This window comes from Coturnix japonica, chromosome 1, assembly GCF_054131305.1.
Source record: "Coturnix japonica strain WE chromosome 1, WE-NBRP24, whole genome shotgun sequence".
In the NCBI taxonomy this organism is placed as follows: Eukaryota; Metazoa; Chordata; class Aves; order Galliformes; family Phasianidae; genus Coturnix; species Coturnix japonica.
The window spans coordinates 95,679,407-95,698,121 of record NC_140663.1 but is presented as its reverse complement, the minus strand read 5'-3'; the positions used below and the strand labels follow the sequence as shown (position 1 = coordinate 95,698,121).

The following is an 18,715-nucleotide window of genomic DNA, read 5'->3' as shown; positions in this document are numbered from 1 at the left end:
GCAAGCAGAAAAGCTGACTTATTTTTTAATATGTCACTGCGTTATTCCTTAGCTACAGCAGCTGGAGTAAATGAAGACACTACAAAAGATGCATCTGTAGGAAATCCCATCCCAACAGTGGTTTCTGGATCCAGAGGGAATGCTGAGACTACTGATAGTTCCAAAATATATGCGACCGTTCCGCCTCCCGTAGCACCTAGTAATGTACCTGCTCCTGTCACCCAAGCTATGCCGCCTCTTGGTAAGTTCAGTTTGTGTATATTCTTCTGTTTTATTGTTCTCTGAATTTATAGTACAAATTTGATTTTGCTACTGATGTAGTTAATGGGGAAGTAGAACAGATTTCTTAAAAATGTTGAAATTTCTGTCCTTTTTGGCTTTGAGATATTTATGAATATCTGATCTTACAAGAAGCAATAGAACTTTATTAGTTGAGATTTCTTTTATAAAGAAAGAAAAAAGCCAAAACGTTTAACTTAGAGGACAGAATGTCATGTGTCTCCTTTAACAAATGGAGGTTTTTACAACATAGAAAATGAACTAAAAACACTGGTATGGCACATGAGCTGAGTTTTAGACTCAACTATTACTTGCATAGAGGTTACGATAAATTTATCTTTACAGGAGAACAGTATTATTTTAGTGTATTTTTTTTTTTTTTAAATCTATGAAAATATGGTATACTTATTATGTATGGAATTAATGATTTTAATAAAATGGTTAAAAAAAACAACAACAAAGAACAAGTTTTATTCAGTCCTGTAGTTCTGTAGATTTCGAAACCTTCTACCGAGTTGTTACCTCAGAAGTGTCCCTTCATGTATCACTGTCAAGAATACATACACTCAGAAAACATTTCCTACTGAGGTTGTTGTATTTATGGTATTTTAGATCTCTAACAAAGAGCCTGACAGGGAAACAGGACATACCGTTTTAAGTGGTTTTCTGTCCAGAAGTGTGCAGTGCATGCTGCAAAACAGCAAACATTGCCTCCCTGAGTTCTTAACAGCTCTTTCACATTTGAAGACTACATTTTCCAGTTGTGAGTAGGGATTTTTGGATGCTTCATGTTGGAAACTCCAAATGAGAGCTTTAGAAAGGGATTTTTCAAAAGCTGAAGTGCCTCTTCTCTCTGAAAATCACTCTTTTTTAAAAGCAAATACCCCAAACCAGTGGCCAAATGTTTATAATAGAGTACAGAAGGGTGCTGTTTAAGAAATAAAAATAAATATCTTCTCCTCTTAATGACCAAATTAAATTTTTGGCAATTGTAACACAGTATTACCAATAAGCTTCAATTACTGTTGAAGTTTTGCAGCGTCTTTGTACGGCATAACTGGAACTTCTTATTCCAAGCCAGCATGCCTGTGGTTTGCTGTATCGCTGTACGCAGAACGAAAGTATTTTTTAAAGAAGATTGAAGTGAAGTAAATGAATACTTGGGTGGTAGCTTTCTTATTCTTACAAATTCATGGAAGTTGAATTTGATTAATCTGAGACTGAAGAATTTGGCTTTATTTCTGTTAGCTGTTAACTGAGCAGTCGAGGTGGATAAAGCTGTCCATGGGGTCAGAGTGAGTTCTCTCAACAGTTGGTCTCATCAGCAAGGAGAAAGAAGTTTTCTTCTTTTTCTGAGGTTGTCTGCTCATGCATTAAGACAGACTTAAAAAAGTAGACTTGAGATAAGAGATCAGTGTTTCTTTAAGTAAATGCATTTTTATGTTAATGAATGTCTTATATCAAGAATCTAGAGAATCAAGTAGTTAGGGGAAGTCCTTCCATCTTGACATTTTGGAGTTAAGGGGAGCCATTCACCATCATGTATATGATACAAGAAAATAAGTTTCAGGCTTTTTTGCTTTTGAATCTTTTCAGTAAGTTAACACCAATGAAACACTTGTGTTAAAACCACCTCAATTCGCTTAACAACGGAGCATAACCCTGCATGTGGGAGTCCAGATGCAGTCTCCCTGTGAGCTAGAAGAAAACAGTGACAGAGGTGATGCTTACTGGTATGCGTGCTGATCAGATTGCAAAGTGTCCCTTGAGCATTGAGCTCCCCGTCATGTGAATTCAAGAGCTGGTCAGGCTGCATCATCATTCCTTCCTTTTCACTCTGCATCAGGCTTCACTCCTAGGGAAATCAAAGCCTGGGAAATGGAGTGTGCTGGGGCTTCACCATGTGTATGGATGTGAGATGCAGTCTATGTACACATCCCAATCACAGAACCCAGGACTGGCAAGCCCGACAGTTGTAATGTGTAGCCATAGTGTGCAGTCTTATAGAGTCCAGAAGCAAATGACCTGGATGAAGTAAGTGAGCAGGTACAGCATTACCCTTAGTTAACCTTGGGGAAAGTGCAGGTGAGGGGAGTCATGCTTCAGACTAATGGAACTTGTGTTTGCAAGCATATGGCTTAGCAATGTGAATATACGACTGATCGTGTGACTAGTTTCTCATGGAGTCCTCTTAAACTGCTCCTTATCGTGCCCGTGATGGGGCTCTCCAAGCTGAGACAAAGAAGTGGAAGAAAGATTTGCTTGACAGCACCATGAAGTATGTCATGAGGACTGCTTGGGGATGTAGGGATAAAGGGGCTTGAGTAGTTTAACAAGAAGAACGAAGAGATGGTCTTCGAATATTTGGGCAGGATAGAAGAACGTACCTCAGCAAAACTGAATTCGAGGAATGAAGATTGCTTTGAAGAGACTCAAATCTAAATTCAGTAACCTCGCTTGAGAATAACTTATATAGACTGTACAAATACAGGAACTCTTTTCTAATTTTTGTAACTTCAGAATGGAGCTTATCTGTTTGGTTTTCATATGGAAGATATGTTACAAAGTCATTCCAAATGGATGATTGTAAGATTTCATATGCTTTCTTAGTATTGTAAGTTACATTCTGTTTCACCTCCGCTAATTTCATTTGTTTCTCTAATGTAATTCTTTCATCGCTTCCAACAAAGACGTGTTTGTGCTTCAGTGAGGTGATCTCTTGTGGACACTGTCTACTGGGTTGTTTTTTCTTTTGTGTTTATTTCTTAAAAAAAAACAACAAACCAAACACAAAAAAAGACCTTCAGATTGTTTCGATTTAGTTCTATCCTTGATCGTATTCACTGTTGTTACAGCTTCTCGTTCTTGATTGGAACAAGATTATCCAGATTGTTACTGGCTTTGTGAGTGTGTCCTCATGTGTCACTTTTAAAATGGTCTGCCAAGCAGGTATTTTTAGACTCCTTTTACATGTACGTTCTGCAGAAAGTGACAGGCTTTATATCATTTCTGATTTGCCAGCTTGTTCTCCCCGTTGAGCAAATGCTGTAATATGGATCAGTAATAAATTGCTATTAAGATGCTGTGTTTCAAATATTCAGATTGTGATCTCTTATCTTGATTAAACACACCATATTGCAGTTGGTAGGTTTTTGTCTAATGCTCTCTTTACCAAAATTTCCCCAATGATAATTATGTATTATTAGAGAATAATACACCATAGATTTCAGAGAGCCTGGTATTCATTTCCTATTAAAGCATGCTGAACCACAGTTCTTTGCTCCCTCGCTGGTTTGCAGTCATATCCAGTAACCACGTGGTCTTTTTATAGCCTGCATTACATTGTAAAAGGCAGCACATCGTTTTCTCTGAGCTCATCTGAATATTATCTATTACGAAGTGCGTATAGGGAGGAGCATTTTCATAGTGCAGGTTATGAACAATGGTAAACCTAATATATTTCCAAATTTCTTATGTTTGCCCATTTTAAAAGCATAACACTGCATGCTTGCTCATGATATGTATGTGAATGTTACATTTCTAATACTACTGAATGGGAATTTGGAGGTAAGGGAACATCGATTCTCAAGCACCACTGGTGGAATTCATTTTTGCCTTGATGAACCCCTCGTCCTGGATCACTGTAGTGTTTATGTTGTATCAAGTGGGAGTTGTAGAAGTCTTAACATTGGTAATCAACACTATACACGTGCATAGTTGGGCTCTTGCTTCCTTCTTAAAGCATCTTTATTGAACAGGGGCAAGCTCCCGTTGGCTTCAGTGACGGGCACTAACTGCTGAAAAATGTTGGCATCTATAGCAAGCTATTTAGGGCATGAAGCGATATTAAGATTCTTAAATTTAGGCTTTAGGTTCTTGACCTGCTCTTAAAGTGTTCTTCATGAAACACCAGAAAAAGACACAAGACCCGGAACTTTGTGTTTGGTACCTCTTCCAAGAATTCCCTGATAGTATGTGATGTTCTAGTTTTAATGTTCAGTGTTGCCCGCTGGAGAATGGTGGAAGAATTAATGTGTAATGCAGAACTGTGGAACATAAGCATCAGCCTCATCCTGAAACCCTTAGTTTGACCTTATGCTGCATTCCTAAGCTTTTGACTTTGTGTTCTCACATGTACTTCTGTCCAAGTTGACAGAGTTGTATATGAAGCAACGTGCTAAATGCAGAAAATGCTATTCTTTCATTTGCTTTCTTATAACAACATGTATGAGAAGCAGTTTAACAGTTGTGAGATACTGTCATCTTATGGAGCAGAGTTCAGTTGAAAGAAGAAAAGCCACACAACTAATGGGATGCCACACTCCTTTCCCATGTTAACATTTTTAACACTGGCAATTATCACAAGGGAATGTGTCCAGCAGAAGAGAAGATGATCAAGAACAGGATTACAGTGCCACAGCAATCTGGCTTTTTACCTGATGGTCAGTATAGTAAGGACGCCCGCTGTGAGGTCTCTGGATAGAAAACACTCATTCAGGACAGGTGTGGCATTTGGGCTGTTGTTTATGAGTAAAGTGAAAGCAGCATGATTTTGATAGTGGGTGGCTGTGAGAACATTCAGGTGATTGGGGATGGGGTTGTCCTCCTAGGAGTTCTTCATATTAAAGGCTTCTCAAGTGCCGATGGCCTTTTCTTGTGCATTACTGGTAAAAGTAACCAAAAAATGTGAAAGCAATCTGTATTTTCACACATTTGAATGGAATTAAAGTTTAGGTGTAAGGTCTGAGGATGATGTATCACCAGCAATAAAAACTACATCTTGTAATAAGCGCCATGGGGAGGCAGCTTAAGCAGAGGAAGCAGCCAGTGAAAGGGACGGCTGGAGTTGCCATATCCATAAGCAAGAAGACCAGGCTGCCTACAAAAAGGCTTACAGGCATGAGCCCGTAAGTAAAACCAGAGACTGGGGCAGATAAATTCTGTCATTGGCATGAGGTATGAGATGGTCATTAAATAACTTAATTATCTAAGAGCTGCTGCATCCCTCTTCAGGCTTGATAAACTATATATGTTTTTGCACACACTCTTTCCTTATGTAAAGCAACAAAAGGCTCTAAATTTTCTCAGGCGTTGCATGTGATCTGTGGTGCTAATTTTGCTGAATGTTTTCAGTTAACTTGGGGGTATTTCTGAGCAGCTTTTTTGGAGTAAATTTGTGATTAGTGCCTGATTTGTCAGCACAAAGTAGAAACTAACAGTGCTTTCTGCGGTATACTCTAGCCTGGAAAGGTGAGGTGGTTTATATAAAACAAAAATTGCTTGGCTACACTAATGGTGCAGTCCGGATTGGAAGAGAATGACTTTCCAGGTACCATTGTGCTGCTTCTATGTGTTGTTTTGTGTAGAAATATGGCCAAGAAATTGAATTCCAGGTATTGTTTAATTAAAAAAGCTTATCTCACTTGCCTCATGCGGCCATAGCCCTCACTTCATCTGCTGCTGTAGAGCAGGAAGATGCCCGTCATCTTCTTCTGCCCATTACATCTTAGTTCTTCCTTTCTGCCTTATTTTTAAACTTCTGTGGAAGAACTTATTAAAAATATCCCTGAATCTCAAAACTCAGCAAAATAAGTTTCTTGGAAGGTGCCGTTAGCCACGTGTCTGTCTTGCCAGATGGGGAGGACTGAGCCTAGGAGGAGCTCAGACAAGGTGACAGAGGTAGCCCTGGTTATGAGCCTGAGGGGGAAGGGGCTGCTTATCTTGAAAAGGAATAAAAAATGGAAGCTGTTGCTGATGGATCATTGCTTTCAAAGAGTGTCATCTTTCAAGCCAGGTCTTAAAAGTCTCTGCTTGGAGGGGAAGGTAAGGTGGCACCATGGACTGGAAGAACATGCATCTCTCTGCTCCCTGAGGTTTACTCATCAGCAAAACCTAGTTTCCTTCTATCACCAACATGAAGTGCATGGAAAAGTTTATCTTTAGACATGTGCTTAGTGGAAGAAGCAATGTGGCGAGAGGGGCACTAGTTGTGCAGAAAGCTCAGGCTTAGCTGGGCTGCAGACACTAAAGAAATGAGCTGTGATGTCTGACTGGGAGGTGGGATGTCTGCACAACAGCACAACAGCATGTCTACTCTGTTTTGCTCAAGATGCAGTTCTCAGCGTGACACTGCCAAGCTTTTCATTTCAATGTTAGTTTCGGTGGCTGGTTGGCATTTTAGTTTTGCCCAGGATCAGTAGTTACAAATTCACACGTAAGCTGCATTCTGAAATTTCATTTTTATTCATGTGTGGGGAAATAAAACAGTTTTAATTTTGGAGTTTCCTTAAAAAATGTCTGTCCCTCGGATGTCTGGAGCTTATTTGCAGGTAAATTCCTCGTGAGTAGAAATGCCTGGGGGCGATGGATCCAGTGTGGAAGGCAGAGGGCATGAGCCAGTAGTGTGGGTTGAACACAGAGGACTTGCATGATGAGCTGCACACACTTAATGGTGCAAAGCACCCAACTATCCCTCATACCCTTTAGCTTTTGGCCACAGCTCCTTGTGTTGGTGTCAGCTGGCTTTGAGAGGTTCCTCTTAGGAAGATCGTGCTGAAACCAGGACTCCGGTACTCCAGAAGGAGAAGGAAAAATGGAAAACAGTTGACATTGGACATGTATTATGATTCTATCCTCCTCTAGTGCTAGTGGGGGGCAGCTCTGCCCATGGCAGGGGGTTGGAATGGCGTGGACTTTGAGAACCCCTCCAACCCAAGCCATTCTATGATTCTGCAAAAGATAGAAAGCTGTCAGAAAAAAAGAAACCCAGGAACTACCTGTTGCATTTCCTTTTAGTTTTATGTTGCAAAACTAAACTTGTGTTAGCTATTTTCTTGGGAAGGGTAGATGGAACTGCATAGTTCCTGGCTTCTTTCCCAGCCCTGCTGTGGGCTCAGCTCCCCGTGACTTACTGCTCCCCATCACTTACTGCTGACTGCTGCCTTTTCTGCACTCGGAAATCTTGTTGATAACCCATTTGGAATTTCAGACATTTTAGCCAGGTGTGCCTTAACGGTGCTTATCATAGAGGAGAAGGGTTCTAGAGCTAGCTGAGGTAGCACGTGTCCGTATTGTGGATGCCTATGAAGCATAACCCATTAGGGAGGCGTTTGGTCAGCAGCCAAAGCAAGGTACGGAGTTGGAGTCGGGGCACTCAGACCTGCAAGTGGTGCAGCCGTGAGGAGGAGTGAATCACTCTGTCTGTCTCAACAGTAATTATTATTTGTAGCACAAAAGAAACCTGTGCTGAAGGACAGAGCTCTCTGGACGGCGTGCAAACCTGCATGAGACACACTGCGGATGGCTCTCCCCACTCACCATTTCTGCGTTACTCATTTCAGGAGACTTACTGGAATGTTTTAAAAACAACATTATTTTAATTTGTGTTTCTTTTTCTTTGCTTTAGGAACCCAAGGAGTCGCGCCGCCTCCTCCGGCTCCTGTTGTTGGCTTGCAGACTCCATCCACCGGCCTCCTCGGCGCCCGGCCAGGCTTGATACCATTGCAGCGACCGCCAGGAATGCCACCGCCTCCTCTGCAGCGCTTCCCCATGATGCCGCCGCGACACATGCCACCCCACATGATGCACAGAGGGCCCCCACCAGGCCCGGGGGGCTTTGGGATGCCTCCTCCCCATGGAATGAAAACGCCCTTCCCTCCACCAGGCCATTTTGTGAGGCCCGGGGGGATGCCGGGAAGCGGAGGGCCCAGTGGACCCGAGGAGAACAGAGACGGGAGGCAGTTCAGGAACGACAGGCAGACGTTCACCTCTAACAGAGACCAGGAGAGGTTTGGAAGGAGATCTTATGGCAATCGGGTAGAAAATGACCGCGAGCGCTACAGCAACCGTAACGACGACCGAGATCACGAGCGGTCTAGTAATCGAGACAGGAGAGAATGGGGGAGAAGGAGCCCCGAGCGTGACAGACACAGGGACATGGAGGACAGGAACAGACGGTCCAGTGGACATCGAGACAGAGAGAGAGATTCTAGAGATAGGGAGTCTCGCAGAGACAAGGAAGAAAACCGAGGAAAGGAAAAAGCCGACGTGACAGACAGGGCGGATGGTGAGAAAAACCACGAATCTCATAGCAGCAAAATGGAAGACGCAGACATTGTTTCAGAACTTGCTAAAGGAGAGTCTGAAACTTCAGGCGTAAAGCCTGAGGAGGAGTTAACATCTGAGGCTACCTCATCCGTGGAACAAGCTGAGAAGGATCTGAGCGCGGTCGCGGAGGCTCCTCGCTAGGGACTGGAATCTCTCAGCCAAGGACAGGGACATTTGTCGGAGTGTAGAGCTTTAGAGTTGTACAGTCTGCTGTATTATACTTGCTTCTGCTTCTATCAGCCCCTCAGTAGTTGGCGGGGAACTGTAAGCAATTTGATTGCTTCCCTTCTATTTAAAATAGCCACGACGTAACACAAAAAAATACTGAAGATATGATTAAAATATTACCCATTTTTTGCTGTAACTTTTTTAAAGTTTTGACTTTAAAAAGTTTACAAATCAGAAGTAGAAGTGCTTTCTATTTTTTTTTTTTTTTTTTTTAATTTAAGAAAAGGTAACGGTGAAAAGCTCCTCGAAACAATAGGGATGTGTTTTTAATAAACTCTATTTTCGTAACAAACTTTTAACGTGTGCTATTCTTCCTACACTGCACTGAAGTGGAGAAGGATTGTCCAACAACTTAAGTTTGAACTGCTGACCGCTGTACGGGAGTCTAAATTAGACTGTGCTGTTTCTGTTTGTTAAAAGGAATCCATCTGTTTGCGTAGCTCTTCACGGAAGCCGGTTTTTATTTGTAATAGTCACCTTGAGTTTTAGCTTGCTGCATTTTAATGATCTGCCTGACCGTAGGAGGGAAAGGTTAGTTTGGAAATGTGAATTGCTGTGTTCCACTCGGTGTTTGCGATGTGATCCCGGCGGCTTTTGTTTCTTCTTTCCCCCCCCTGCTCCAAGTGGTTCTGGGGTAAACGCCGCCCTCGTCAGACCTGAGGGGACGCCTTCAGCCATCCCTGGGCGACTTGGTGAGGTGATGAAGCTGTGCAGTAGGCCAGGAACGGCACTGCTTTACTGACGGCCATTTGGAAAGCGGGGTGAAAGAGAAATGAAAGACACCACAACACAGCGTGCAACGCAAAGCCTGTTTTTATTGAAGCGGGTCTGGGGGTTGGTGGTGAACTGAGAGACCACTGGAGGGTTTTAACATGCTGCCTATTTGTTCTCACAAACCCGGGCTGCTACCACTGTGTTAACAATGTGTACCTCCTGTAAGCCTGCAAGAGGTAGGTCTTAAGTTCTGAGCCGCCGAGCATTGTACCTGTCGGACTGATGGAAACATAATGCTTGTTCTTGTGTTTGTCAAAGTTTTACCATCTTCTCTCCGGGTTACTTAAACAATTTGGTCAGATTTTAACAGGGCAAATCCTGCTTCCTTGCGATTGGCCCTTCGGGTGCAAACAGTCTTGAGAGACCGCCGAGCAGCCAGAGCCCCAACACATCCGTGCTGAATCAGTCTCTGATCAGCCCACGCACTGAACGCGAGGCTCAGGCTGCACCAGGTGTTCAATTGAACCTCGTTATGCTCTGAAAGCATAGTGGAAAAAATGTATGAATCCTGTGCATATTTCATTTTTCTTTCCTCCTTGCTAGAGGCGTGTTCTGCTTTTCAAGTTGTTTTTCATTTTCCCCCTAAGCGAGGGCAGCTGCTTTCTTACATCAGTACTTTTCCACAGCTGCTCTGTGGCAGAGGAACTTCTTTTCTGGGGCAGGGAGAGGGGAGGGAAGGCAAATGTGGAGTTCTGAACTGGGAAGAGGACATATATTTTTATGTTCTTGCAATAGCAGAATAAAGAGAGAGAAAAAAAAACCAACCTGTTGACATACTTGTAGTGAACTCAGCTTCCATGTGTTACAACTTGTGTCCTTAATGTCTGTTTCACACTGAGCCAATAGAACTGAACTCTTTCCACGCGCAGCCAGACAGCAATGTTGTGTTACACACCATCTCAGTAAGAATGGCCGTAATTCTGTATGGAGGTAGGATTTTCTTTCTTTAAATGTATATTTGCCTTCTGAAGCAGTAAGAATGCAGTAACCACACTGGGGACGCACCACCAATAGAAGCGCATCCCACTCTTGAACTGACTATCAAATCTCTGGCTTTAGAAAGAGGAAAACCTGTATCTGAGTAGTCAGCTCAATGTAAGCATCCATTATTGATACAGATACCGTAGTGTTAGCAATTAATATTTCCATTATTGGGCCTGCCACTTAAAGATATGTACACATACCTAAACCAAACATTGCTTCTCCCTGCATTGATTTCTGGCCAGTGCCCAATCAGATACTTCAGCCAACAAAGGCAAAGACATCCAAACATGAAAGTCTGCTTTCAGAGAATCAGGTTTCAGCACTGAGGACTGCTGAGCAGTGGAGCTGCCAGAGCTTCCATCCTGTGCCGCTCACCCTGCTGTTATCACGCACCTGCTGCTTTCCCCCACTCAGGGAATGAGGAGAGAACATAGCCATCTTCTAAGCTTCTAACTGTGAGGAGGTTGTGGTGGTATCGTGCATTTTCAAAGTGTTCCAAGATCCTCAATGCCTAAGAAGCAAGTTACAAGGTACAGCTACTATCTCACTTCAGCTGCAGCTTAATGAGAGCACAGTCCAACCCACCAAAAGAGGTACAGGTGGGTACAGGCTCCACACACATCTGTTTGCCACCTGCAATTAATGCACGTTCAGTGCTTTTGCAGTCTTCTTGCTATTCTGGAAGCCATTCTATTTGTAACATGCTAAAGTGGAATTGGGGTGTCACTGGAAGTACAACCAACCACTTCCATGGGTACCACTTATGTACAAGATATAAGGAATGTCAATACAAATCTTCATTAAAATTCATAGTTTTCTCTATTAAAAGACTTGGAAATCTGTGCCTATAAGGTACATACAAGAAAAGGCAAAAGCTGGCACAGTGATTCCATCACTGACAAAACCCAAATACAGAACTCTGCATGACACACAATGACACAAGGATGCACGCTGCAAACAGACCATCTCACACACTTCAGGACCACACTTCCATCACCCAACACTTGGACACTTTACAGCAGGATATTCCTGTAAGGAAGCATCAGGGCTGGGCCATGGGGAGGGTGTCAGGTTATTACTACAGGATGTGGAACACTTACATGGATGCACTGACAGAGCAAAGCAGCAGTTCCAAGGTTGTTGCCTCAATGCCATTTGTTGGATGCTTTCAGTGTCTTGCAAACTACTGACATGAAGCCCAAGCCTTACGAAACCAGCTGGTAGAGTTTGAATAGATGCAAGACCAACATACATTTTGCCCAGCAAGTTTATTACTCAAGTTTGAAACATACAGTGCTGCAAACTGCCTGCTGCTATTTGGTGAGTAGCCTTGCTACAGCTCCTAAGGTTCCTCATCTTCTAAATCCCGTAATACAGGAGCAGCTTTGGTGTTCAGCATGTGATCCCTACCAACCATCTTCCATTACACAGGGGTTTCAGTTAGTGAAGACTGCGCTTGAAATGGTTACAGCAGATGCTTTAGCAGAAGACTACAGAGATTTTTTTCCATTATTAACACTTTAATTGCAATATACATAATACAAAATTATGTCAGTATTCACCAGTTGAACTGATACTCGAGAACGCAGAGTAGTAATGAGATTAAGTGATATATCTTTTGCTTGCACAAGGAAGAGAAAGTACAGCGATCACAATGAAATACAGCTCATTTCCCACTGCCGTCTTAAGCATTTCAGGTACAACAGTTAGCACTTGGCTATTCCAATTACACCACAAGCTAAACGAGGTCCAGCATTTCCAGTTAGTTTGCTCTCATTATCTCCCCCTCTACCCAGGTCATCACTTTTTGCATGGACCTAGAAGAGAATTGAAGATACCTTAATTCACGTTATTGCATTTTTCAATGCACACACACTAGCAGTGACTGCCAGCTACTAGTGGGGCCTCACAGCACAGGAAGCACCCATTGTGTAGTGCTGAATGCCAAACTGATGCACATAATAAGAACTGAGGACTACTCTTGCCCATAGAGATGCATCACCTTCAGCTGTATTTGAACTGCAGGTCACCAGAGCCCCAAATTTCAGCAAGTTCTCATTACTCCAAGAGCAAACTCAGACTCCCAGTTCACCCTCAGAGCACACAGAACTGAGGACACAGCATCCCAGCCACAGCATGACATGTCATAGTACAGACCTCCCTGCTACCTGACTATCAGAGCAGCACACGCTCTTGTCCCAAGCTTAAGAGTCTATGGCCATGTCTTCCACTGATAGCATTTGTGCCAGACTACGGGTTACCAACTCAGCTCAGCTTGCTTTAGTCACACAGCCAGAAGCAAACTTAAAGTTATCCTCAAGGACAGCAGAAAATTAAGATCTCATAGTAACAAAGCATCGCTACATCAAAAACCCTACACTGAATGTTGTGTATCAAACAGTAGGAACTAAACCCACTGCTCTTTAAAGCCCCCAGGTTGACAGCAAGGCACTTACCACCATGGTACGGCCAATGATGCAGTGTGGTCCGGTAAGAGAAATAACAGAATCTTCTATTTCTACCTCTGCCACTCCACCCTTCGCAGTCACATTGCCGAGGTCACCCACGTGCCTGCACAGAAAAGCAGAGAAACTCAAAGTCTGGTTAAATTGAGAGCCCTGATGGATGGCCTACGCAACACAGTGCCCAGTTATCACACTCCAGTACTGCACTGTCTTACTTTACACAGTGCACTCATTCTCATTTACCCCCAGCTGTGGATTTTAACTCCTTCAGTTCAAGACAGGATTAAAATCCAATTCAAGGTAGAACTTGAAATATGAAGGCTAACCCACCTGTGGGAAAGGAATGCCACTATCGCCTAGCGAGCTAAATAAACAACGCCCAGCTCTTAAGAATTAACAGTTCCTCCATGCTGATGGATCCTACATCCCTCTGCTCAGAAGGAAAATCTTAAACTAACCTCTTAACCTTTCCTGTACATGCAAGGCATGACATAAACTCTACTACTGTACTTGTACTGTATGTCACAAATCAGCTATTCCACAAACAGCTGCCGGCTTTAGGCTTAAACAGGATTAGTAAAAGCAGTTTGACAAGGGATAGGTCAAAGGGGGCTACATTAAATGTTGGCTAAGTTCTAACCAGTGTAGGAATGACTCTTCAAGCCTGCCTGGCGTTCCCCCATATTGACAACATTATGCTCTCCTACAGCTCAGGTGGGAGCTCTCCATTAAGAATACATCCTCACTCAGCTCAGTGTCTGCAGAACATTTGGACATGGTGGTGTTTTTCTCCCTACACAAATGCCTCACACCACCCATTTGAAGCTGATGGAGCCTCAAACACCAGCTTGCCCCTAGACCCGTCCATGCTCACAGGGTGAGCAGCTCTGCCAGCCACCTGCTTCCTGAGAAGATAGTGCTGACTTCATATTTTTAACTCAGTCCTAGAGAATAAGGACAAGGGCGGTTTCCCCTTTGGGTGTTGACTTTATTTTTAAGCTTCTAGGAGATTTTAGTACAACTGACTTCAGCTCCAGCCCTACAGAAGCACGGCCTAGTTCTCACACCTTCACAGAGTCCCCAGCCTACAGCTGCTTGAGCAGGCAGGTTACATCAGCAGCAGGATCTGACAGAGAATCAATAGAAGCCACGCTGCTCGTGTAACTGTGACCTTTAGCATTAGAGTGCCCGGCTGCCTGTGAAGCCCTTCAGCTACCACTGCACACTGCTTTCATCCAGACACCTATCACTCGACTTACTTCATCTGGCAAGCAACTGATCAATAATAGAAGCTGCAGGTACAGGCAAAGTACCTAAAACCATGACCAACACAGCCAGATTAACCACAGTGATTGTTCAGAACCTACCTCCGAATGATCAAGTCACCTTTAAGACTTGCACAAGATCTAAAGACCAGCATGACAGCAGCACCTTCCCAGCCTCAGAACCCAGCGAGCATATTACTGAAACCAACTGCTCAGTGGTCTCAGACACCACACAAACCCCTCAGACACTAAAGGGTCCCCCAAAGGTAACTGGGCTATTTAACTGCTTGCCAGGAAGAATTCAGTCTCAGCTTCCTCTGACAGAGGGCCATGAAGCAAGGGCAGAGGCATTCAGTGCCAACAGACCAATACTTATAGCCAGCACACAACCCCTACAGAATACATCCCATAGGCAGCATGGTACCTATGGTAAGAGGTTAAAAACCCAGCACACCAAATGAACATCCGCTGTGCCAGGCACTCAGTGTTGTGCCCATCTTGCAGCCTCCCCAAAGCCCTAGTGAGGATCCTCACAGACCACATGACAAGCCTACACACAGCTCAACACAAGACATTTATAGGGCCACTGCTGTCAATAGCTAGCTCCATAAGAGAAGCAAGGCACCACTAGAGGTACATGACCTTCCTTCCCCTTCTCACTTATCTCCTAATGAACATTCACTAACAGCCCTTATTATTTCCCCTTCACCCCAGGCTATGATAAGACCAGAGCGCCAAAGACTGCATTTTGCACACACTCTTAGAGCCAGGGTATCTAAAGCACTGCTGTATGATCAACAAGTACCTTCCTAACTGCCCTCAGAAGTCCTGCTGGAATTGCTAGTTTTCCTCTAGCACTATCCTAGCAATTAGTCACACATCAGCCTCTCAAGCTGAACTTACACAACTACTAAACTGCACAGTTAGGTCATGCCCATGACACTCACCTATCTGCATCTTTTGGTCCACCGTGCTGCTTGCCTTCAGGATTGAAGTGAGCACCTGCACTGGTACACCCTGAAAAAGAACAACCACCAAAAGTAGATTCGTCACAATAAGCAGATAAAGTCGGTGCTTATACTGCACGTGAACTTAGTTCTCCTACAGTGAGAGGAAGTTAAAATCATTAATGATGAAACAGCTACTCTCCAGCTGGATCTATAAACACACAAACATTACTCCAAGTTCAACAAATCCACGTGACTCATTCCAGAATAATCTCCGCCAGATGAAAGTTCCCCCATTTCTTAACACCAGGTTAAAAACTAGGTCAGAAGAAGTACTTAGGCCAGTGCTTGACATACCAGACCTTGAAGAGTAGCCTAAATGCGTTCAAAGAATGTTGTAAGAATCAGTTCACAGTATCACAGTCTCATGCAGGTTGGAAGGGACCTTAGAGATTATCAAGTCCAACCCCCGGGATTCGAGCCTCCTGTGTAGCAGAGCGGCACTTCTACCACTGCACCACCGGAATCATGGTTTCAAATGTGCAGTCATAAAACATACGCATGCTGAAGATGGTTGCTGCTGTGCCACTAGAAGCAGCTCCTTGCAGCTGTAACTCAGCAGCGTGGCCAGGCACCTTACCATTTGTGTTGTCCCCAAACTCATGCACATGGAAGCCGTGATCTCCATCAGACAAGCCAGTAATTTTGCCAGTAACCTTTACCGGTCCGCTACCCTGTAACACAAAGAGCTGATTACTACTGACACCACTAAAGCATCACAGAGCCTCATCACGAGCAAAGCTTCCAGGTCAATAACAAAAACTAGCTACCAATGCAGAATAACCTGAGCTGGAAGCAAGCCCTAAACATCACAACGTATGTCTGAGAGCGTTGTCCAGACTCTCCTTGAACTCCAGCACTGGGGCCGTGCCCACAGCCCCGTGCATCCCGCCCATACCCACCGCCCTGTGGTGCAGCCCCTTTCCTTAACTCAAACCAACCCCAACCCGCTGCTCTCCCTCCCCCACAGGCACCATGACCGGCCCCGCCCCCATCCCGCACCGACCCGCGGTCGCACGATGACTCAGCACCGCTGCCGGACAGAGTACGATCAGATCCCCCCCCGCTGCCGGGCCTTGCCTGCTGCTGGAAGTGGATGACCCCCTCCACGGGCCCGTCCCCCTTCATCACGCATACGGCCTTCAGCGTCGCCATGTTCCCTCAGCAGCACGAGAGGGCGCGCACCAACAATCCCGCCTACAACTACCCGAGGGCTAACGGGATCGATGCTCCCGCGGGGTTTATATACCGACTCCGTCAGCGCCGCGGGCCAATCACAGCGCGTTCTCTGGTCTTCTCGCGCAGTTACAGCGCGAGGTGCTGTCAATCAAGAGGGAAGGTGGGCGGTGCGGTGGGAGAGCCAATCAGCGGTGCGGTCTCATGGGCCAATGGGAAAGCGGGACACCTCCAACGGTCGGGCCGGTTGTGTAACCGCCGTTCTCCATCATTGTGGCGCTGTGCGGTCTGTGCCATGGCCGTTATCTGTTACTTACCTCAGGTTCCTCAGACCCTGCGTTGGGTGGATGAACCGGCTGTGGTGGGGAGAGCTCAGTGTGACCTTCAGTACTTGAAGGGAGCGTGTAAACAGGAGGGGGAATGGATGTTTATGAGTGGATAGTGATAGGACAAGGGGGATGGTTTTAAACTGAGACAGGGAAGGTTTAAGTTAGATATGAGGAGGAAGTTTTTCACACAGAGGTTGGTGACGCACTGGAACAGGTTGCCCAAGGAGGCTGTGGATGCCCCATCCCTGCAGGCATTCAAGGCCAGGCTGGATGTGGCTCTGGGCAGCCTGGTATGGTGGTTGGAGACCCTGCACACATCAGCAGGGTTGAAACTACATGATCACTGTGGTCCTTTTCAACCCAGGTCATTGTATGATTGTGTGAATAGCTCAGGAGTGGGGGTAGTCATGATGAAAGAAGGCTTGTGGGTTGAGATAAGGATGGGGGCAAAGCCTGCCAGTTAGACTCAGGCAAAGCACACTTGGTGTGGGGAGAGTTGTGTTATTTGTGGTCTACTGATAACAGACTAGAGCAGTGAGAACTGAAAGCAAATATTATTATATATACTATATTATCTCACATTCCATTATATTTAGTAAACTACTTTTCTCCCTTAGCTCACTGCTGCTGTTTTGTTTCACACAGAATCACAGAATTGTAGGGGTTGGAAGGGACCTCTAGAGATCATGGAGTCCAACCCCCCTGCCAAAGCAGGCTCCCTACACCATGTCACACAGGTAGGTGTCCAGGCAGGTCTTGAATATCTCCAGAGAAGGAGACTCCACCACCTCCCTGGGCAGCCTGTTCCAGTGCTCCGTCACCCTCACCGTAAAGAAGTTCTTGTGCACATTCGTGCGGAACTTCCTATGCTGTACTTTCATCCCATTACCCCTAGTCCTATCCCCACGCACTACTGAAAAGAGACCAGACTCACCACTATGGCTCCCACACCTCAGGTACTTATAAGCCTGGATCAAGTCCCCTCTCAGCCTTCTTTGCTCAAGGCTAAACAGACCCAGTTCCCTAAGTCTCTCCTCATAGGGGAGATGCTCCAGGCCCTTCACCATCCTTTCAGACCTGTCTCCCTGCCTTTCCCCTTTTCCCCCTTCCCCCTCTCCTAGAGCAGTGGTCCATGGGTCCCCTCACCTCATTAATCATGGAACTGCAACAAAACCAACACAACAACAACAGTGACAAATCCACAGAGAAAAAGAGAGAGATGAACATGGAGAGACAGAACATGGAGAGTTCTTATCTGACAGATAGTGCTTGCTTAATCCTGGAAAGAATCCTGGACCGCTTCCTATCTGGGAAGCATCTTGGCACCATGAGTGGTTCAGCTCCCTGATTTCCTGTTCCTGATGCTCCTGGAGAGTGGAGGCTCAGCAAATTAGCAGCGAGCAAACGAGTTTGTGTGCACGGCACAACATCCTGAATGCTTGCTAGATCAAAAGGAAAGATGTCAGTGCCCTCAGGACAAATGTAATTTGTTTCCTTTTTGAATGATTTGTAAACATGGTAGGAGAGCAGTGACTCTATTTTCTGTCATTCCTAACATATTATTATCTGTTGTTTGGTTTGGTTTGGTTTGGTTTTTCTGATGCCCTTTCATGAAGGGGGACATCTTGAGTGCTGTGCCATAGTGCTTTCTCTTATTTTTAGGCCAGACTCCAAATCCAGTTCTTCTTAACAAACAAGTTTATTCCTTCCTTACTGCAGTTAAATGTTCAAGTTCTGTCCATCTTCATGTCTCCACGTGAATATAGAATCATCAGAGAATCAGGGCTTGGGTTGGAAGGGGCCTCAAAGCCCATCCATCCCAACTGGTGGGCAGGGCTGCCCCCCACCAGCTCAGGCTGCCCAGGGCCCCATCCAACCTGGCCTTGAGCACCTCCAGGGATGGGGCACCACAGCTTCTATGGGCAGCTGAGCCAGATATGATAGGCCTCTTAATATGTCAAGTAAGTTGATTCTAAGAACTTATTTCAGAGATCACATAAGGTACTGACAACAGTTACATGTGGGAAAAGCCTGAGCTCTGAGGTACCTGATGACTAAGTTAGACAGAAGGCAACTAACAACGATACTAGGAGACAGCACGG

General features: G+C 44.9%; 2 protein-coding genes across 9 annotated transcripts in view; one reads left to right on the top strand and one right to left on the bottom strand.

Moving 5' to 3' along the window:
- SCAF4 (SR-related CTD associated factor 4) overlaps nt 1-10,151 on the top strand; it is a 41,020-nt gene extending 30,869 nt beyond the window's left edge. For 3 of the 5 annotated variants that reach the window (XM_085528156.1, XM_015881224.3, XM_015881217.3), the window contains 2 exons: nt 53-241; nt 7,685-10,151. In XM_085528156.1, the coding sequence (XP_085384282.1) occupies nt 53-241; nt 7,685-8,526 (1,031 nt within the window). In that variant the 3' untranslated portion in view covers nt 8,527-10,151. Of the gene's footprint in view, nt 1-52; nt 242-1,875; nt 2,002-7,684 lie in introns of those variants that run through there. The other 2 variants (XM_015881233.3, XM_085528165.1) reach the window with 2 other exon arrangements.
- Nucleotides 9,409-16,324, bottom strand: SOD1 (superoxide dismutase 1). Of its 4 annotated transcripts, none has more exons than XR_014939139.1 (6): nt 16,189-16,324; nt 15,689-15,782; nt 15,049-15,118; nt 12,828-12,942; nt 10,153-10,307; nt 9,409-9,864 (listed from the first exon to the last, which is right to left on the bottom strand). XR_014939139.1 is itself a non-coding variant. In XM_085528183.1 (5 exons), exons 1-5 carry the CDS (start codon nt 16,261-16,263, stop codon nt 10,287-10,289), a joined length of 375 nt encoding a protein of 124 aa, XP_085384309.1. In that variant the 5' UTR covers nt 16,264-16,324; the 3' UTR covers nt 9,409-10,286. The 4 variants fall into 4 exon arrangements, 2 of the variants coding, with proteins under 2 accessions (XP_085384309.1, XP_015736733.1); XR_014939140.1 differs by having other exon boundaries at nt 10,165-10,307; XM_085528183.1 differs by having other exon boundaries at nt 9,409-10,307.
- Between the last annotated feature and the right edge of the window lie 2,391 nt (nt 16,325-18,715).